Source organism: Cydia fagiglandana, chromosome 23 (assembly GCF_963556715.1).
Source record: "Cydia fagiglandana chromosome 23, ilCydFagi1.1, whole genome shotgun sequence".
In the NCBI taxonomy this organism is placed as follows: domain Eukaryota; kingdom Metazoa; phylum Arthropoda; class Insecta; order Lepidoptera; family Tortricidae; genus Cydia; species Cydia fagiglandana.
In genome coordinates this window covers 10,994,540-11,017,525 of record NC_085954.1, presented here as the reverse complement: position 1 = coordinate 11,017,525, position 22,986 = coordinate 10,994,540, and the positions used below count along the sequence as shown (strand labels likewise).

Below are 22,986 nucleotides of genomic sequence, written 5' to 3'. Positions count from 1 at the left end.
TGGAGACTATTTATGTAGCACATTTTAAAAAGAAAACGGCTATCTATTAAGTTAAAAATGAAGATCTTTTAAAATATTTTGCTTGGTCACTACACGGTCAACCGTTTAATATTGTTTTTAATATTGATCCTAGCGAAAAAGTTTGAATAACCTTTTTTGATATTGGCCATCGTTTACGAGTTATTTACGAATGACTAAAAAAGGGGACCATAAAACTTATTTTCTTCCTTAAATATATTTTTTTATATTGATCCTAACGATAAAAGTAGCACTTATTTTATGACAAACCTGAAATAGATTATTTACGTAACAGATAATGTTTTGCTGTGGGCTACCGTTTACGAGTTATTTACGAAAAACTAAAAAGAAAAACGATTGTAGAACAAATTATAAGTAACTTTCTCACCTTAATATATTTTGAAATTGATCCTAGCGAAAAATTGTTCTGTATCTTTTTTGTATATAATTTTATGTAGATTACGTTTGTAATAGTACATTTTTTACTACGGGCCACCGTTTAAGAGTTATTTACGACAAACTATAAAAAGGGCCCTTAAAACCCTACTTCTCGTACGATCATGCATTGAGATCACTCTTATACACGCTTAATATTATTTTTTATCTCCCATTTATCAAAAGATTAGTATAATATTTTTTTGTTTTCAGATTTCTACCACACTTAAAAAAACGGTGATAAGAAAATCAAAAATACGTTTTTTAGTCTTTTCTACTATATTTTTTTATTTGTTAGAAAGTGCATTGTTTTTGTTCTAAATAAGTTTTTGGCAAAAATTTCATTTTTGGTACGTACAAGCTTTTATCGCTGACTGTACTTTTCTTACGACAGACAACTAAATACTTATCGAGACAATTCTAAAACCCCTAACACAATTAGGTTGCCTTGTTTCATCACAGAGTTTCTATCGCCGGCTCCTGTTTTCATCATCAGATCAGCTTGATGGGTATCATAATATTGCATTGTCATCCAATTTATCCATGCATGCAAAATTTCAGCTCAATCGGAAATCGGGAAGTGGATCAAATTTAACTTGCAAGATTTGATTACAGACCGACAAGACAGACAACGGTCAGGTGAAACGAAATAAAAGCTTGTAAAATAGATTCCTTATCCTTAATTTATCCGAAAAAGATATATTACATGCCCTAATAGGTACCTATAATTTTAGAGAAATGTTGCTCCAAGTGAAGCGTGGCAGCGTCGAACTACCCGCCCTCCCCCCACTAAATGAGCGGTGGCTCTAGACGGCTCCCGGTCTGTATCTGCTCAAGACCAGCTAAGAATCAACTGTGCCAAGTTTCAGCGCATAGTCACAAAGTGCAAGGTGTCGTGCACTATCAAACCAGCTATATCTATTCGCAACAAAATCATGGTATGCTTCAAATTTGGCTTGGAACCGACTTCAAACATATCAGTCGGTAACGCATATACTAAACAAAGGATAATACTTTATGTCGTTCTTTTTTAATTCGATTTTCTTTTTTTTTGGTAAAAGTTTTTATTTATAGTCGAGTGTGCTCAGGCCATAAAAAGGTCAACTACGGTGTTCACTGATTAAGAGATTTCCTTCGGCAGAATTAATTTTTGTATTTCTCAAATGTATGGTAGAAGTGGAGCCACTCAGATTATTGATGCAGGTGGGGGGTGCACTTGCATCAAAAATCTGTGTTTTTAGGGGCGGCGAAGTCTGGGGTTAATAATTGTTTAAGTTTAGGTTATATATCAAATTTAGTATCATTTTCAACGAAATCAAAGACATACGACATAGATTTTATCTAAATCGGTTCAGTCGTTTTTGATTCCCCATACAATCCAACACCTTCCTTTTCACTTTTAAGAGATATTTTTGGAATAAAAACTATCCTATGTTGTTCCCCGGGACTCAAAATATCTGTATGCCAAATATTAAATCTAAATCGGTTCAGCGGTTATTGAATCCCCATACAAATTTCCACCTCTATTTTCACAACCTTAAGGGACGATTTTTGAGATTACACGTATGCTATTATGTTCTTCCCTGGGACTGAAACTAGCTCTGCTCTGCAAAAATTTGGTATTTTAACTAAATTGGTTTAGCGGTATAAGCGTGAAGAGAAGTTAAATATTTTTTTTTTCATATTTTATGTGTTTTGTACTTCGGAATGGTGTAATTTGATATCATAAATAAATTCCGGAGCCCCAATTTATACGAAAACAATACCAAACTTGGCCTATGGCTTAAATGATATAGTTATCAAGATAAAGTTGAGAGCCCGATAAAAATTTACATCAAAAATCTTGGTGGCTCCACTTCTTAAATCCATCCTTGGGTCCTACTGGCTAAGGACCAATCCTACCAACGGAAACCATTTGTTCACCCAACGCCGTATTTTAGGACCCACACTCTCGACTATGAACTTAGCCTTGTAATTTGAAATTGTATCTGTCCACCCTAAAAAAAAGAAAAATACTTACATCAAGTTTATTTGTGATCGAAGTTAACTTCCCATAATTATAAATAATCTACAAGTAAAAAAATGTATATTACGACGACGAAAAATACTTAGTGATAAAAATTAAGTTTATTTTTTCTCATGGAACTAAATTGTGTAACGATTATTTGCAATCTTCCACCCTAAAGGGAGTCGGACTCGCGTGTCAAGGGTTCTGTATTTAAAATATTCCTTATGCACGGTAAGCAGCTACCTCGTAGCTACCGTATGCGTATAGCACCGTGTATAGTTGATTTTTTAAGCTGACCGTTTAGGACTCATAGTACTAAACGGTCCGCTTAAAATAATTAACTATAGATAGGTAGCTCGGATAGAAAGATCTAATAGGTACAGAACAATAGTACAAGTGCCCAAATGCGAAGACCGAAGGCCGAGCTCCACGTAGGGCCAAACGTTCGGAGCGCCCGACGGGTGCGCGCTTCCCGCAAATTCCCAGTAGCCACGTCAAATAGAGCCGAATTTGGGCAAGCTGCGGAAATAATTCGTGTAGTTTTGAAAATTGGTACAGGCATACCTTGTGGTGTCCAGATAAACATACTAAAAGTCCTCGAGGGTAGGAGGTGTGCTGGGGGTGTGCTGGGGGTGTAGAGGGGGGTTGAAGGTATCTTTTTATATATTTTTGCTCATATCTCGAATATCTGTACGAATAACATTATAATTACTTCGGACAACATTTTTAACATAAAATTTACTACAAATTTGGTTATGTTAGTTTTACTCTGCGATCAATACTTTAGGAGCTGCAAATATTTTTTATGGTGGCTGCCCTACATTAAAGTGGGGATGAATTTTTTTTTCGCTTTCACCCTACAGTGTGGGGTGTCGTTGGATAGGTCTTTTAAAACGAATACGGATCTTCACGAACCATTTTTTGATCAACTTAATATTTTCGGAAATAATCGATCTGAAAGAAAAAAGTTGTGTTTTACCCTTTAATATTTTTTTTGTACCATGGGTCCAAAAAATATGAAAAAATCGTGAAAATATAGCTTAGTAAAGACTTTCAAGAAAAAATGTAGCGAACCTAATCGGTACAGCTGTTTTTGAGTTTAGGCAAATAGTCTATTATGACAGACGGGTAACTACGGAACCCTACACTGAGCATGGCCCGATCAGGTCGCTTAGCTTGCTTACTCTAAGCTAATTTTTTTTATTTATGATGAACAATTACAAAAAAATGACATTTTCTTAAACCGTCTATTTTTTATCACTTATTTAACATTAACAGCCTGTAGCTCCTAAAGTATTGATCGCAGACTAAAAATAAACATAACCAAATTTGTAGTAAATTTTATGTTAAAACGTTTGTTCAAAGAAATTATAGTGCTATTTGTACAGATATTCGAGGTATGAGCAAAAATATGAAAAAAAGGTACCTTCAACCCCCCTCTACACCCCCAGCACACCCCCTACCCCGAGGACTTTTAGTATGTTTATCTGGACACCACAAGGTATACCTGTACCAATTTTCAAAACTACACGAATTATTTCCGCAGCTTGCCCAATTTCGGCTTAATTTGACGTGGCTACTGGGAATTTACGGGAAGCGCGCACCCGTCGGGTGCCGACCCCTACGGGTTTTTAGGGTTCCGTAGCCAAATGGCAAAAAATGGAACCCTTATGGATTCGTCATGTCTGTCTGTCTGTCTCTCGGGTAAAGGAAGTGGTAAGTTAATCGAAGATTTTCTTGGCTATCACGGCAGATTCCTTGTGTATTTTTGTTGTAAATGATGTCTAATATGTTCGTCTTTGTTCCACACAGATTTTTTTACTTTTACAACCGGCCAGTGTGCGCGGTGGCTGTACATGCAGGTTTGCCATGCTACAATGTGTCTGGGGAAGGAGCTGTAATACTACTACACAAGACGCAAAATTAAATACCTAATACTTACAGTTTACTTCTTTTAGAAAAAAAATTTAAGTCTAATAAGTAATTAAATGTAGCATATACCGTTGTTGTAACATGGGCATTACATTTAACTCAACCAAACAATTGAAATCAATATGTCACAATATCAATGTAATTTCGTACCTACATCGATCGACCGAGATTGTACTTAAGTTTAGTAGCAAATGTATGAACTCATTCTAAACACTAATCAATATGTAAACCGGCCCTAAGGCAAGTGTACACACTTGTAGAGGCCTTATAGGAAAAAAATTAATTATTGATTAAATATCTCCTAAATGGAGTTAATTAGAATACCGGTGTCTTTGAGAAAGTTACTTGATTTAATCTCAGGAATGCACCCTTGAAATTAACGGAAATCAAAAAAACACGATGTATAATCAATTTCCGACGAAACCTAATGTCACTATTAGTCCCCAGGACACTGGCCGACATTGGCTGCGATATTTTATATAAGGTTTTTGTAATCAAAAGTATCAAAACTCATTATGGCTAAATTGATCATGTTAAAATGTGTTTCGTGGAAAGTTTAGTACTTTTCCCAGTTCAAAAGTTAGGGAGGGGGTACAGTATTACGGACTATCGAAGCGATTATTTTCAAAGGCATTTATATTTTTAGAAACATCTAAAAAGTTATTTTAAAATAATATTAAACTACCGAATGATGTTCCTACCAACATCGGCGTGACGTTGATGATTTTTTTTTCACATTTGTTATTATTTTGTATGGAGTGAATAACCAACCACAGACTTACACTACCGTAGTTGACTGCTACTTCGATTTTCTGAAATTAATTTTGATTTTAGTTCTTTTTTATTATGTTTGTATTACGTAAAGATTTTTAAAAAAACGAGTAAATACATGTACAAGTCGTATGTGTCAATAATAATATTCCATTTTGTAACTCAAGGGGGTTATGAAAATACATACAACATTTATGTACGTATTTATTTATTTTATTTTATTTTATTGATCAAATAAGTAACACAGCATTACAGTATAAAACCAAGGCACTGTGAAACTACAAAGTAAAAGAAAAGACAAAGAAAAACAATACACATAAAAAAATAAATTAACTAGATTTGGGCGACGACGTAACGGCGTGGCTCCGTAGCGTCGTCTGACTACACATTGTACGTCGTATCGTCGTCGTATACATGGACAAGAACTTTACCTGATACTGTGTAGTATCAAGTAGGTAAATTGCCTATTAATCGAAAGACTCAGATGATAATGATTATCTTTGATATAGAATCACACTTTAAACAACCGGATAAGTGGGAGTGGGAGTTACTTTACTATTATGTTTTTGTTATATTCATTCCACTCTTTAAAACCTTTTCTACATAATATAAGGTCTACTTGGGCGGTTTACGAGTCATTTTATTTGTTTGATATCTTGTAGTAGTAGTAGTAGTAAACTCTTTATTGTACAAAAAGACATATTAAAAATAACATACAATTAGTAAAAAGTACAAAGGCGAACTTATCCCTTTGAGGGATCTCTTCCAGTTAACCTTTGAGTAGATGAGAGGAGAGAGTGAAAAGAGGGTGACAAATGCAGCAAAATGTACAAGAAGGTACCAGAAAGATAAAGGATATAAATACATACAAAATTTATAGGATAAACACAAAAAGGAATGGGGAAAATACACTAAAAATTGGAAAGATTAAACGATATAAAGCAACTATACAATAGATATTAGACAAATTAATCAGTCAGATCAGATAACCATAGCTTCTTTAACCTCTTCTTGAACGACGCAACCGATTGTGCCTGCCTGAGCGACACAGGCACCTCATTCCACAGCTCCACTGGACGCACTGCAAAGGACGTTGTATCCTCGAGATTTGTGAGGAAAAAACCTCAAAAAACTTTTATAAGTTACAAGAAATTAAACAAAAATTGACTTGTAAATCGCCCAAGTAGACCTAATATTATGTAAGACAAAAGTACACGTACGGATGCATATGTAAATGTGCACGCACACATACATAGTTAGTGTCGGGACCAAATCAGGGATGGTGCTTTCAAACGAGTTTCCATAATATGCTTCAAGAGGGCTCTCTTTACCTATACACGGTGTAACATGAGGAAACCGAATAATTTTAACCACGCATTTCTGAGGTCAAAAGAAGGAAAAAATGTAATATGAGATTAGGTCAATTTCGCCAAAAAAAAAAATTATATTTTTGTTTTGATTTTTAAATTTTTTGAATGTATCTGTACTTACAGAAAAAATAAATGTTAGTGGTAAAACTGTTACTTAAAATTGATTTTTACATCTTTTTTCGTAAAACCTTCTTTTTGCAAAGTGTTACTTATCACTTTTTGACATCAATCAATAAGGATATTTAGACTAAGTCCCATAGCAGCAACATTACTATCAAAAAGGCATTTTACATTATGTAACAACAAAAACTTGTTTATTTTTAAATTAATATTATCTCTGAAACTAGGCGTTTTAAAAAATAAGTTTATAGGACGTTTTTGTCTCTAAATATGATCAGGAATATGCTGTTAAAAAATTATTCGGTTTACTCATGTTACACCGTGTATACTTACGTTATAGTCCGGTGGCCGGCTGCATGAAACAAACCTCATCAAAAAATAGAATATACCTACCCTGTAGAGGTACCTGACATTGAGTAGCTTCCAACGCACTTGGTCGGCCTAGGCTTAACCTGGCAGATTTTGTACAAATGGCAAAAACGTTGGACAAAAATAACCTCATCGAAAAATAGAATAAAACTTGTATGGTAGGATACCTGACATTGAGAACAGTAAAAAAAAAAGTGGTCGGCCTAACCTTAGCCTGGCAGTTTTTGCAGTCCGACCAGATTATTCTATTGGGTCACGTGAGAGCTACAATTTACCTCATCGAAAAATAGAATGAAACAAACGGATTATAATAGCTAAACTAAGCCTGTTGACGTATGTCTTGGTCGGCCTCACCTTAACCTGGCAGTTTTTGCAGTCCGACCAAATTTATAAAAAAATCATCAAAATTTTTTTATCGAAAAATCGTATGAAACTTGTCTAGTACGATAGCTGCCTTTGAGGACAGTAAAAAAAGTGGTCGGCCAAATCCTGTGTTGGCAGGTTCTTGTGTCCGACCAATTTTGTGGTACCACGTGAGAGCTACAATTTACCTCATCGAAAAATAGAATGAAACAAACGGATTGTAATAGCTAAAATAAGCCTGTTGACGTATGTCTTGGTCGGCCTCACCTTAACCTGGCAGTTTTTGCAGTCCGACCAAATTTATAAAAAAAACACCAAAAAATTTTTATCGAAAAATCGTATGAAACTTGTATGGTACGATACCTGCCTTGGAGGACAGTAAAAAAAAAAGTGGTCGGCCAAATCCTGTGTTGGCAGGTTCCTGTGTCCGACCAATTTTGTGGTACCACGTGAGAGCTACAATTTACCTCATCGAAAAATAGAATGAAACAAACGGATTATAATAGCTAAAATAAGCCTGTTGACGTATGTCTTGGTCGGCCTCACCTTAACCTGGCAGTTTTTGCAGTCCGACCAAATTTATAAAAAAATCACCAAAAAATTTTTATCGAAAAATCGTATGAAACTTGTATGGTACGATAGCTGCCTTTGAGGACAGTAAAAAAAAAGTGGTCGGCCAAATCCTGTGTTGGCAGGTTCCTGTGTCCGACCAATTTTGTGGTACCACGTGAGAGCTACAGTTTACCTCATCGAAAAATAGAATGAAACAAACGGATTATAATAGCTAAAATAAGCCTGTTGACGTATGTCTTGGTCGGCCCCACCTTAACCTGGCAGTTTTTGCAGTCCGACCAAATTTATGAAAAAATCATCAAACATTTTTTATCGAAGAATCGTATGAAACTTGTCTAGTACGATAGCTGCCTTTTAGGACAGTAAAAAAAGTGGTCGGCCAAATCCTGTGTTGGCAGGTTCTTGTGTCCGACCAATTTTGTGGTACCACGTGAGAGCTACAATTTACCTCATCGAAAAATAGAATGAAACAAACGGATTGTAATAGCTAAAATAAGCCTGTTGACGTATGTCTTGGTCGGCCTCACCTTAACCTGGCAGTTTTTGCAGTCCGACCAAATTTATAAAAAAATCACCAAAAAATTTTTATCGAAAAATCGTATGAAACTTGTATGGTACGATACCTGCCTTGGAGGACAGTAAAAAAAAAAGTGGTCGGCCAAATCCTGTGTTGGCAGGTTCCTGTGTCCGACCAATTTTGTGGTACCACGTGAGAGCTACAATTTACCTCATCGAAAAATAGAATGAAACAAACGGATTATAATAGCTAAAATAAGCCTGTTGACGTATGTCTTGGTCGGCCTCACCTTAACCTGGCAGTTTTTGCAGTCCGACCAAATTTATAAAAAAATCACCAAAAAATGTTTATCGAAAAATCGTATGAAACTTGTATGGTACGATAGCTGCCTTTGAGGACAGTAAAAAAAAAGTGGTCGGCCAAATCCTGTGTTGGCAGGTTCCTGTGTCCGACCAATTTTGTGGTACCACGTGAGAGCTACAGTTTACCTCATCGAAAAATAGAATGAAACAAACGGATTATAATAGCTAAAATAAGCCTGTTGACGTATGTCTTGGTCGGCCCCACCTTAACCTGGCAGTTTTTGCAGTCCGACCAAATTTATGAAAAAATCATCAAAAATTTTTTATCGAAGAATCGTATGAAACTTGTATGGTACGATAGCTGCCTTTGAGGACAGTAAAAAAAAGTGGTCGGCCCAAATCCTGTGTTGGCAGGTTCCTGTGTCCGACCAAGTTTTTGGTACCACGTGAGAACTACAATTTACTTCATCGAAAAATTGAATGAAACAAACGGATTATAATAGCTAAAATAAGCCTGTTGACGTATGTCTTGGTCGGCCTCACCTTAACCTGGCAGTTTTTTCAGTCCGACCAAATTTATAAAAAAAATCATCAAAAATTTTTTATCGAAAAATCGTATGAAACTTGTATCGTACCATAGCTGCCTTTGAGGACAGTAAAAAAAAGTGATCGGCCAAATCTTGTGTTGGCAGGTTCCTGTGTTCGACCAATTTTGTGGTACCATGTGAGAGCTACAATGTACCTCATCGAAAAATAGAATGAAACAAACGGACTATAATAGCTAAAATAAACCTGTTGACGTATGGCTTGTTACGGACGGCTTTCATAAATTCAATGTGGCAGTGTGCGGCAGAATCCACTTGCATCAAATTTGACTGCAAAAACTGCCAGGTTAAGGTGAGGCCGACCAAGACATACGTCAACAGGCTTATTTTAGCTATTATAATCCGTTTGTATTGATTCTATTTTTCGATGAGGTAAATTGTAGCTCTCACGTGGTACCACAAAATTGGTCGGACACAGGAACCTGCCAACACAGTATTTGGCCGACCACTTTTTTTTTTACTGTCCTCAAATGCAGCTATCGTAACATAAAGGTTTCATACGATTCTTCGATAAAAAATTTTGATGATTTTTTTATAAATTTGGCGGACTGCAAAAACTGCCAGGTTAAGTTGAGGCCGACCAAGACATACGTCAACAGGCTTATTTTAGCTATTATAATCCGTTTATTTCATTCTATTTTTCGATGAAGTAAATTGTAGTTCTCACGTGGTACCACAAAATTGGTCGGATACAGGAACCTGCCAACACAGGATTTGGGCCGACCACTTTTTTTTTACTGTCCTCAAAGGCAGCTATCGTACCATACAAGTTTCATACGATTCTTCGATAAAAAATTTTTGATGATTTTTTCATAAATTTGGTCGGACTGCAAAAACTGCCAGGTTAAGGTGAGGCCGACCAAGACATACGTCAACAGGTTTATTTTAGCTATTATAATCCGTTTGTTTCATTCTATTTTTCGATGAGGTAAACTGTAGCTCTCACGTGGTACCACAAAATTGGTCGGACACAGGAACCTGCCAACACAGGATTTGGCCGACCACTTTTTTTTTACTGTCCTCAAAGGCAGCTATCGTACCATACAAGTTTCATACGATTTTTCGATAAACAATTTTTGGTGATTTTTTTATAAATTTGGTCGGACTGCAAAAACTGCCAGGTTAAGGTGAGGCCGACCAAGACATACGTCAACAGGCTTATTTCAGCTATTATAATCCGTTTGTTTCATTCTATTTTTCGATGAGGTAAATTGTAGCTCTCACGTGGTACCACAAAATTGGTCGGACACAGGAACCTGCCAACACAGGATTTGGCCGACCACTATTTTTTTACTGTCCTCCAAGGCAGCTATCGTACCATACAAGTTTCATACGATTTTTCGAAAAAATTGTTTTGATGATTTTTTTATAAATTTGGTCGGACTGCAAAAACTGCCAGGTTAAGGTGAGGCCGACCAAGACATACGTCAACAGGCTTATTTTAGCTTTTATAATCCGTTTGTTTCATTCTATTTTTCTATGAGGTAAATTGTAGCTCTCACGTGACCCAATAAATCTGGTCGGACTGCAAAAACTGCCAGGCTAAGGTGAGGCCGACCACTTTTTTTTACTGTCCTCAAGGTCAGGTATCCTACCATACAAGTTTCATTCTATTTTTCGATGAGGTTTTGTTTGATCAATTTTTGTCCAACGTTTTTGCCATTTGTACAAAATCTGCCAGGTTAAGCCCAGGCCGACCAAGTGCGTTGGAAGCTACTAAATGTCAGGTACCTCTACAGGGTACACTCTAAAAAAAATTTGGTTGGCCCTATCAATATCTTGATGGCCGTAATCAAGCATCTTGATTCCATACGAGCCTAACAAGAACTTAAACACATCAAACAAGGTAATTCTGATTGCTATTACTATTGTTAGGTAACTGAACCAATTAAGATCTTGTTCAATATTTACACGAAAAATAATTATGCTAACTAATTGATCCTAGTAAGATCAACTAAGGGCTTGATAATGAAAACAAACAAGTTAGTTTAACTAAGATGTAAATCAATGTTAACATGAAGAATTACTGTATTAACTATTTGACCCAAATAAGTTCAACTAAGAAGATGATTACACCGACTTATGACGTATTAGCCTGAACTAAGATATTAGTTAATTTGAATCTTAATTGTTTAATCATTTCAACTAAGATGTAAATCAATGTTAACATGAAGAATTACTGTATTAACTATTTGACCTAAATAAGTTCAACTAAGAACATGATTACATCGACTTATGCATCTTATTAGCCTGAACTAAGATATTGTTCAATTTGAATTTTAATTGTTTAATCATTTCAACTATGAAGCTTGTTTAGTACAATACCATTCTTGTTCAATTGTACTATGACTTACTTTGTCGCATTTACTAAAATATTTATTTCAGATCTCTAGTTTTTTACGCGCCGTGCTGAATAATGCTGGTGGTCACTACTTATTCGTTTAAATTTATAAAATTTAAACGAATAACTAGTGAATAAAATATAACAACAAAGAAAGGGATAAAACATAATTAAACTAAATCAAGCCCGTAAAGTTTTATAAAAAGGGGGTAAATGAATAAAACAAAAAAATATTATAATAAGATGTTATTTATTCATTTAATCATTTTTAAAGTAAACGTTTTGCATTTAAATTCACACGCACGGATCCGTGTCTAAGCATACGAGGGGTTAACACTCGTTGGTCCAATCACGTTCACACTTGTTGGTCTATCCAAGCACACTACACTCACAGTGTCACTACGCGAGTTTGATTCGGATGTCACTGGTTGTTTTTTAGTCAAACAAATCACAAGATTCCACACATTTGACAGTTTAAAAACCCATTTTCACGATTAAAATTGTTGTATTTGTGAATTAAGGCTTCTCTTACCAATCTTGGTATATAGTGGCGTGCTGTCGAAATGACCTTGGGACTATGCAGCTCGATCCAGTGACTTATACCCGACTCAAGGTGACACTGAGCAATAGCTGACTTGCGAGCGTCGTTGTTCTTGACCGCAGCGATGTGGTCTTTAATTCTGCAGGCAATAGTGCGTTTGGTATGCCCACTGTACGAACTACCACAACTGCAATCAACTTTGTACACACCAGGTTTTTCCAGAGGAATAAGTAATTGAATGAGCTTAACGCAACTGCGTGCTACAGAGACTGACTGCTCGGTCGCACGCGCCACGAGAGGGGCGCAGGTGGGGCGGAGAGCGGGTGTACAGGCGATCCTCCTACTTATCTCTAGATTGATCGGATTAACCGATTATTTAATTTAATTATTAAGAAAATCGATTTAACAAATAATTCTTAGTAGAATGGAATATTAGTTTCGTAATCAATACAATAACTTGATCATAATGGGATTGAGTGTTTTATCTTTGTTGTTCTAAATATTATATGTTTAGTTGATTCAACTAGCAAATCTTATGTAAATCAACAAAGACAAAATAATCAAATAAACTATTAAAATGTTCATAACTATTAACATATTTATCTGTTTTAATTAAATTGTTAAGGATTGAATTAACCTACGTTACATAATAATTATGCCAACAAGTTAATAATAGATGCAAAGTATACAATTGTTAGGATTAATAACACACCTACTTTATTAGGTCAATCACAGATACACTTATTGTTTTAAGTAATCAGCTTTCTTTGAGTTATATAAGATCGTTATTGTTGTAATTAACTTAACGTCAACTAAGAGAAAACTGCTCTTAGTTGGTCTTCATTTTTTAGAGTGATAGGTATATTCTATTTTTTGATGAGGTTTGTTTCATGCAGCCGGCCACCGGACTATTATACTTTAAAGATAAAGATAAGATAAATATAGTTTATTATTCAAGTAGGCATATTACAATGTGCTTATGAACGTCAAATAATGCTATACCGGCTCCTAACATATACTCTGTATCTGTAGGTATTTAAATAAAAGTAAACAAACAATTTGTACATTTTCGGGTAGTTATAACATTTATTGGTCAACCAACCAAATATAAAACCGCGTGGAACAGTCAATGAACTACCTGACTTTAACCTACATTATTTGATCATGTAACGTTTTCATCTACCCTCATTGGCTTAAGGAGCCATTTGAGGGTAGACTTTGTTTACTTTTATTTAAATACCTAAAGAGACAGACTATACACCTCTGCCTCGAGAAGATTTAAGTCCCCCCTCAAATGGAGGAGTGTATCCCAATATGGGACGGGCAACAAATTCACCGGGACAATTTTTTTCAAAACATTACATCTTATCATTAACATGCATTACGAGTTAATAAGAAATATACAATTATACTTTGCCTCTACCTGTGCAAAATGAACATCAAAATATTTTAAGCAGATAACATCTTTACCGCTTGAAGAATCTATCTAATCTTGGAGGATATAACCAACGGAGACGCCATGTCTAAAATTTTCGGTACAAAATAGTCTGCCGTTTTTTGCGGGGGAGGGGCACATCAAATGTATAGGTACGTCATGTCAGATAAACGTCAGTCCATACATATGGTCGACATGTGGTTGACCATTGGCCGCCTATTTTCGACAGAGGGGAACGCCTGTTAATGGCGGCTCCATTGTTAATTACTCCGAGTATCTAATAATACCTTTAAAAACGAGCAATTTTTGTTTATTTATTTATATATATCCGGGGATCTCAGAAACAGCTCTAACGATTTCGATGAAATTTGCTATATGGGGGTTTTCGGGGGCGATAAATCGATCTAACTAGGTCTTATCTCTGGGAAAACACGCATTGGCCACTTGATGCGGCACGACAGATTCTTTTTAAACATCCTGGAGGGCAAGATTGAGGGGAAAAGAGGCAGAGGAAGGCCCAGGCTCACATATCTCAGCCAAATAAAAGAAAAAGTTTCTGTCGTGTCGTACGAGGGAGTTAAAAGGCTGGCCTAGCAAAAAGAAGAATGGCGATTACTCCACCGACAAGAGCATAGCTCTTAAATACTGATGATGATGATGAAGTAATGCTCGTAATATCACAAATGAGATAGCTCTCGAATGCGTAATATGGCATTACTTATCTCTCCGCGAAATCAACCAGTACTTCAAACATCACACATCACGCGAGCCGCACCGAGCGCGCGAGCGTCAACGACCGGCCGAAGCGCGCGAAATGGATTCAATTCCAAATAGATCGCTGGCAGGTCACCCGTAGATGGCGCCGCGGGCTTCGCACGACGCAGTCGACACCGTGGACACTGGGCGATCACTTGTTTCACTGTCGGCCTTATCTTCACTATGTGCACGCGCTGTCGTAGATCGTTGACCACTATTTCGGTGCCGCCGTGATGTAACTGTTCGTGGACGTGTGAAACATATAACTTTGTATAGTGGTGTTTCCCGTGTAGCACTATAGGTCGCACTGTCTCTTCTTGTAAGTCGCCGGCCGCTATTCTGCCCCGTAGACGTATAATGTTGTCTTCGTCCATATATACGCTCAGCTTGGCTAGTCGGTCGTCCTTGTCTGGCGCGCGGCCGCTCGCTATGCGCCCTCTCTCTTTCTCGTAGCTATCTTCTTGTGAGGCGCGTATTAACAGCTTCTCGGCGGCACTTAGGTATTTGGCTTCTAACACTAAGTACTTCTTCTCCTCTGGCGGCGGTGTGGCGGCGATCTTGGCTGGCACGCGTGTGTGAGTGGCGCGCTTATTCCAGGCTCCGTCTTGTGACTCGTTTGCGCGCGTTCGTTTGCGCCTGGCCGCCGCGACAAGTTGTGTCGCGGGCCGGGCGGGTTCACGGGGTCGAGGGCGCACGAGGTCGATGAACTGTAGCACGCGCGCGGTCGCTCGTAGTAGTCGCGTCCACTTGGAGAAGCGCTCGAACTTAGGTATAGCTGCGTGCTTATCTAGGGGCACGGCAGCTGTCGCGGCGCACGTCTCCTTTTCTTCTCCGGTCACGGGAACTTCGACTTTATTCTCACGGGGCCAAGTCGATTCTTCATTGTACAGGAACGACGGGCCTACGAACCATCTGTGGCTCGTATCGAAGTCAGCTGGGGTGGCGCGGGTCGCGTCGTCGGCTACGTTGTGTGCTGTCGGTACCCATCTCCACTCGTTTTTCTTAGTGTGATCTTCTATCTCGGCGAGTCTGTGGGCCACGAACGTCTTGAATGTGCGAGGCTCGGCGCGTATCCATGCTAGCGCCGTGCGAGAGTCGCTCCAGTATGTTTTTGAAGCGATCTCGAAGTCGTGCTCTTCTATTACTGTTCTTGCTAGCCGTACGCCTAGGACGGCCGCTTGTAGCTCCAGTCTAGGTATGGAGATAGGCTTCCTCGGTGTGACGCGGCTCTTGGCGGCGGCTAGGGCTATTTTCACTGACCCGTCGGCCCTCGTCATCCTCCAGTATACGGCGGCCGCATATGCTTCTTCACTAGCGTCGACGAAGGTGTGCAGGTCGTGTACGGTGGCAGGCGTCGCGTCGTAGCATCTAGGTATTTTTAGGGTACCTAGATCTCGCAGTTGTTGTAGCCACTCGCTCCAGCGCTCGCGCAGCTCTTCTGGTATAGCTTCGTCCCAGCCTGTGTTGTGTTGCCACGTGTCTTGCATTATTCGTTTGGCCGGCGTCGTGATAGGTGAAATTAGGCCGAGCGGGTCGAATATTGACATGATGATGCTTAGGGCTTCTCTCTTCGTCGGTGACCGGAGATCATTGATCACTTCGGGCTGAGCTCTTCTTGTGTTGAGGCGAAACCGGATGCTATCTTCGTTCGTGTCCCACAGCAGGCCGAGTGTTTTTTCTATCTCGCTCCCGCCGATAGGGACTGTGTTTCCCTCTCGCTCTTCGCTGCCGACGACGTCTCTTATTGCTTCATATTCGTTTGTAGCCCACCCACGCAGTTGAAACTTGGCTTGTTTGTGCACATGATCGACGTCTCTTGCTACTTGTCTCGCCTCTTCTATTGTGTTGAAGCTCTGGAGATAGTCGTCCATGTAGTGGTTGCGCTCTATCGCTCGCGCAGCCTCCGGATACTGTGTTGCGTGTTCTCGTGCGTTTCTATTTTTGATGTATAGAGCGGTGCACGGCGATGACGACGCGCCGAATATAACTGAAGTCATGCGGTATTCTTCCGGCTCCCCCTCGCGGCGGTCGCCCCTCCACAGGAAGCGGAGCGCGTCCCGGTCCTCTTCGCGTATTTTGATCTGCATAAACATCTCTTTCAGATCAGCTGAGACTGCGATGCCGTGTTGACGAAACTTCATAATGACGCCGGGCAGCGATTGCAGAAAGTCTGGGCCCGTATGTAGCATGTCGTTGAGGCTGCGGCCGTGTGAGGTGGCCGCAGCATCATGGACCAGTCTTATCTTCGGCTTCTCTGGGTTGCAGACGGCGAAGTGAGGTAGGTACCACGTCCTTCCGCTAGGTGGCGTGGTCGCGCGCTCGGCGTAGCTTGAGGTAAGTAGGTTGTTGACGCGCTCGTTGTATTGTTGTTTCAGGTTGGCGTCTCGATCCAGCTTCCTCTCGAGCGTGTGTAGCCGCTTCAGTGCGTCGTTGCGATTGTTAGGTATTGTTTCTTCTTGATTGCGCCACAGTAGCCCCGTTTCGAACCTGCCGTCGGGTAAGCGGCGGCTCTTCTCCTCTAGTATGCGAAGCGCTTGTTGCTCGGGATCGCTGCTCGGTCGCCTCGGCTCGATCGCTAGGGACTCGAGAGCGAAATATTTCTTCATTGTTTCTTCTATGTCTTCAGTTGACTTGGCCCGCGTGAGGTGCGCACAGCAGTACGCGATCGGCTCCGCTCTAGTGATGCGACAGCCGTGGAGTACCCATCCTAGTAGGGTTCTTGAAGCGACGAGTTGATCGCGCCGTCCTCTTCTTATTTCTCGCGACACGATTAGCTCCCAGTTGTCTTGACCGATGAGTATTTGTGGGGTTGCGCCGCGGTAAGTTAACTTGTGCTTGAGTCCTCTGAGATGTGTGCAGCCTTCTATCTCGCTCACACCTATGGATTGTGTGGTGAAGCCCAGACTGCCGACGGTATGCGCGTTTGATATGCGCTGCTCCTGCCCGCCGTACTTGTTGCGTATGTAAACCTCGACCCTCCTGCTCTGATTGTGTTCCATCTCTTTTCCTCCTACTCCCTGCACCCACATTGGTTCGGTGGGGCCGTCGAGCCCGAGTGTGTCCGCCAGCGCTGAGTCGATAATTGTCACGGTGCTGCCTTCGTCGAGTAGAGCGAATGTGTCTGCTTCCGCCCGCGGGCCGCGTAGTGTGACTGGTACTATCTTCAGGTAGGCGCGTCTTGTTCGTGCTGTCGCGCAGGCGATCTGGTTCACTGCCGAGGCCACGACTTCTTCAGGTTTGTGTGGTGGGGGTGGCTCGGCAGCGGCTGCAGCGGTGGCCGCGGGTGACGACTTCTCGTGGTGTAGTAGGCGATGATGTCTCATGGGGCAGCCTTGCTGGCCGCAAGGCTTCGCTCGGCAGGCGAAGCGTCGATGTTTGCTGACGAGGCACCGGTAGCAGATATTGTTTTTCTTGGCCACCTCCCAGCGCTCGTTCGTGTCGATCTTCATAAATTGCGGGCACGACGGCAGTTGATGCGTAGCGTGTTCACATAGCGGGCACGCTGGCTTCTCTTCTTTTGGCTTCTTATTTGTCTCGACCGCGGCGGCGTACGTTCGCTCGGGCTTCTTTCTTGCGCTTCTTACTTCTTTATTCTCCGTCGTATTCTCAGGCGGAGCGTAAGGTGTGCACTTGTCGGCTTCATTGTTCAAAAAGTCGGCAACTTTCTTGAGCTCGGGCGTCTCTTCTCTCGTAGCCGCGTAGTCGTACCATTTGTTGCGAATTATTGGCGATAATTTGTCGACTATCGACCGCAGTAGCTCTGGGTTGTAGAGGTACTGCGGTTTCTTCAATATTTCGATAGTCGTCACAGTGTTCGCGATCCGGCTGGCGAATATGCACAGATCGCGCGGGTTGTCGGTGAGGCGCGGCAGTCCCTTAATCTTCTCCAGTTCGTTGATGAGTAGAGCGTCTGGTCTTCCGTATCTTCTTTCTAGTGCTCGGATGACGTCCTCGGGATGTGGCTGGCTGATTAGGAGGGCGCTGACGGCCTCCGCGGCGACACCTTTCAGACTTCTTCTTATACGGGCGACGTTTTCACTTGCAGAGAAACTGGGCGCGGACTCGTTGTACGCGGCCTTAAATTGTAGCCACTCGGTGCACAGGCCACTAAAGGTCGGCAAGTCGGGTATGTACTTCTTGTAGGACTTGCTGGCTTGAATGGCTTCTGTGAGGGCGGCGGTTAGCGACGACACGTCCATCGCACGAGTGTCTTCGTATGTATCCGGCCGCGCGCGTCGTCTAGTAGTGCGCGCGGCGGGCTCTTGCGTTTCTTCTATATGGACGGCCTCTTCTATCTCTGTCGCTTGTTGTGGTCGGCGATTGAACCAGTCGGCGATGCGCTGCGGCGCAAGGTCCTCTTCCTCTTCTTCAGACTCCTCTCTTGATGACACCAGTTCTATTCTTTCTTGACGTATTCTTGCTAGTTTGGCTTCTGCTTGTACACGCTTCACCTCTAGCTCGGCCAACCTCTCCTTGGCCTCCAACTCCGCGAGGAGTCTCTTGCTGGAGGCCTTAGATCGGTGTGACCGAGCGGGCTTCGCTGGTTGTCTCGGTGGTGGCATCAATTGGGTGGGGTTGCGTTCGACGATCGTGTTGGCTAGGCTGGCCGCAGGCGTTGCTTTGATGCCCGACGTGTCGGCGGGGTGGACGGCGTTGCTCGGCCCGGGTTGATTTTCTGGTCTGGGACGCGTCTTCCTGATGGCGCCCGTACCCGACGATGCAACTGTGTCCAGCGTCTCCGCTGAGCCCAACGTAGCGCCGGTGCCCGACGTAGTGCCGGTGCCCGACGTGGTGCCGGTGCCCGACGTGGTGCCGGTGCCCGACGTGGTGCCGGTGCCCGACGTGGTGCCGGTGCCCGACGTGGTGCCGGTGCCCGACGTGGTGCCGGTGCCTGACGTAGTGTCGGTGGCGCCGGTGCCCGATGTCGTGCCTGTAGCGCCGGTGCCCGATGTCGTGCCTGTTTCCCCGGAGCCCGGAGATTTTTCTGACGATTCTTCATCTTCTTTGCTGTGGTTGTTTCTTGTTTTCGCCATCTTGCTGTCTTCTTGCTTCAGAGATCCGGCTTCGACGAGGACCAAACAATGTGAGTGTTAGGCCCTATCTTCATGTGTCGCAGCGGGGGTGCGCAGGGGAGGGGAGAGAGTGGACTGTAGAATTCTCATAGGTAGCAGAGGATGGAATGAAACACGCAGCTGGCTTATTCAGATGCAGGAGGGTCGAGGTTGGAGAGGTTCCTTTTTCTTCTTTTAGTTGTTTCCTGGTCGGCTGCTGGCTCTAGACTGACGCGGAGCGGGGCGATGTACCGGCTTTTATAACCACCTATTTTATGCGCCTCGTCCCCCGCTCCCCGCGGGGCGCGCATGCGCGGATCGTGAGAGATTGGCGCATGCGCGCAGGTTACCTATCTACCTATCTCTTTCTAATTGGGGAACCTCTCTTTCCTCGGCCCTCTGGCACTTATTTATTTATTTTATAAATACATTTTATTAAACTTACAAGTCTTATAAGCTATCCTACCTAATCTATTCTTATTAGGCCCTAGCCTATCTTAGTAAACTTATTGGAAAGGCGCAAAGTGTGTGTCGTCCTCGGCGACCCACACTTTGCCCCCCTCGTTAAGCAGAGCTACGTAATGAAAAGACAATAGGGTAATATTTTATTATTCACAAATTAGGATCTTAATCTAAATTATCTCTTAATGAATTTACTTATCTAATTACATTTGATGACTGGGACGCGCGTCGTGTACAGAGTTCATGTTTTATTTTAAGCTAGGAATTTCAAACTTCGTTAAAAGATATATTATTAAAACACAAGAAAACTAATTACAGCGTTTTTGAAAATTTATCCCCTAAGGTGGTGAAATAGGGGTTGAAAATTTGTATGGAGATCAACATTTTTTTCGAGTGTGGGGCTTGAAACTTTTTATATGCTCATATTATTAGAATACAAGAAAAGTAATTTCAGCTTTTTTTTAAATTCATCCTCTAAGGGGGTTAAAAAGGAGTTCAAAGCTTGAATCCATTACAAATTTTTTTGACTGCCATCCTGCCTACCTGCCAGGGGGTGGCGGATGTCTACCGGGCTCAATTAGCTTAGCTTTACGTAATTACATCTGTGCTAAGTGAATTCAGCCGATACCAAAATTTGCACCTTATGACACTACTTCCCGGGCTATGTTTATGAATACGGCTGTAAATCTTTATCTGAAACGAAGAAACCCCGGTCTAGGAAAGTGACATAAAGAAAGGCTGACATAAAATAAAAATAATAAAATGTGTCTCTCTCTCTCTCTCTGTGTATGATTACGGCGAATCATATTAAGAAATCGTTGCATTATTTCTTCTGAAAAATCCACTTATCGATAAAGCGTTTAAGGTGGGTGCAAGTTTTACATTAACCTATTTTTTTATTACCGGATATTAAAATAAATCTTGACTAGTGTAATAAAACAGCTAGAGTATTTTTTAATTTATAGTTGGTTGGATTCCCGGGCGAGACAAAGCGAATTTGTAAATCTCTGAATGCAGTTGATTCTTTTCCAAAATAAGAGAATGCTTCCTAGCTAACTTAAGTATTTAAGGCAGTTTCCCTTAAGGGCACATACATATATTCCACACAAAAATATAAGTAGGCAGTCGATAGTTGTTAGATGATTATACATATTTTTTGATATGAATACTTTCTAAAAACAATGGATTTTTTTCATATAAGAGACGGAAAAGTTACCAATTATGTTCTAAATATAACAATCAATCAATACATTTTTATTATCATACAATATATTGTATACGTAAATATTAAAACAGAAAATGACTTACACACTCCTAAAAAAAATGATAATTTGTAAATTAATATATTTGTTAGGCCATTCAGAAAAAAAAGAAAAGTTAGCTTGCCTAGGGGACTCCCTCTGGCCCCTGTTTCACCAACGTGACAGGTGCGACGAATTGTAAAATCATTGCTGCTGACGTCACAGGCATCCATGGGCTACGGTTACCGCTTACCATCGGGCGGGCCGTATTCCTGTTTGCCACCATCATTGTATTATTAAAAAAAACTTTATGATATCGGAAAAAACAGATATTTCTCTTGCTATGTTTATGACAATTGTCACAAGAAACACTACAATTGTCACGAAATTCCGACATATAACTCATTACCTGTCAAGAATTACCTACAATTCTTCTAAACCTTTGACAATTGTCAGAAACTTCGCAGGAGAAATATCTGTTTTTTTCCGATATAATAAAGTTTTTTTAAATAATACAATGACGGTGGCAAACAGGAATACGGCCCGCCCGATGGTAAGTGGTAATCGTTGCCCATAGATGCCTGTGACGTCAGCAACAGTGATTTTACAATTCGTCGCACCTGTCACCGATGTGAAATTGGGGCCTGGTCGCATAACAACTTTTGTCATATTTTTAATTGTCATAACACTTTATGCATAAAATTGTAAGTCATAAAAATCTTTAGTCAGAATTATTCCTGAGCATAACTGGGTTTTTGTCATAAATGAGTTATGTCATAATTTTAAGTTGTTATGCGCATCAAAGATATGACCTAAACTTGTATGGACCCCTTGCCTAGCAGGGTCTCTATTTTTTTCCCATGTAGTTTTAAGTCATAATGTATTGTTTGTCCGCGTTTTCATTAGTAATAATTTGTTTGGTTCAGAAACGCGTAATTTTTCAGGATTGCCATAAAACAAACCTAACTTAACCTATCTATAGGGTAACATTACGAAAATCCTGAAAAGTTAACAGTTTCAGTTTTAGGACTAATGATAATATGACAAACAATACATTATGACTTAAATCTTTATCTGTAACGAAGGGGCCCTGGTCTAGGAAAGTGACATAAAATTAAATTAATAAAACGTGGCTCTCTCTCTGTATATTATGATTAGGTTGAATCATATAAGAAATTGTCGTAGGTATTATATTTCTTCTGAAAAATCCACTCATCGATAAAGCGTTTAAGATGGGTGCAAGTTTTACTTTAATCTTTTTTTTATTATTCCCAGATATTAAAATAAATATTGACAAGTGCAATATAAGAGCGAGCGTTTTTTCTTTAAATTTTTAGTTGGTTCGATTCCCGGGCGAGACAAAGCGAATTTGAAAAATCATTGAATGCAGTTGTTTCTTTTTAAAAGTAAGATAATGTTTTCTAGCTAACTTAAATATTTAAGGCACTTTCCCTTAAGGGCCCATACATTTATTCCACACAAATATAAGTAGGCAGGCGATAATACTTGTTAGAAGATATGTATATTTTTTGATATGAATACTTTCTAAAAACAATGGATTTTTAGGGTTCCGTACCCAAAGGGTTAAACGGGACCGTATTACTAAGACTCTGCTGTCCGTCCGTCTGTCACCAGGCTGTATCTCACGAACCGTGATAGCTAGACAGTTTAAATTTTCACAGAGTATTTCTGTTAGGTACCGCTATAACAACAAATACTAAAAACAGAAAGATAAAGGTTTAAGTGAGGTTCCTATACAACAAACGTGATTTTTGA

At 40.6% G+C, this 22,986-nt stretch overlaps 1 protein-coding gene across 1 annotated transcript; it reads right to left on the bottom strand.

Moving 5' to 3' along the window:
- Positions 1-14,446: 14,446 nt before the first annotated feature.
- On the bottom strand, positions 14,447-19,489 carry LOC134675778 (uncharacterized). Its single transcript, XM_063534083.1, has one exon. It carries the CDS (start codon positions 19,487-19,489, stop codon positions 14,447-14,449), a length of 5,043 nt encoding a protein of 1,680 aa, XP_063390153.1.
- Positions 19,490-22,986: the final 3,497 nt, after the last annotated feature.

Excerpts from the sequence above, each read along its gene's own strand:
- LOC134675778 (XM_063534083.1), bottom strand. The coding sequence starts at position 19,489 with ATGGCGAAAACAAGAAACAACCACAGCAAAGAAGATGAAGAATCGTCA.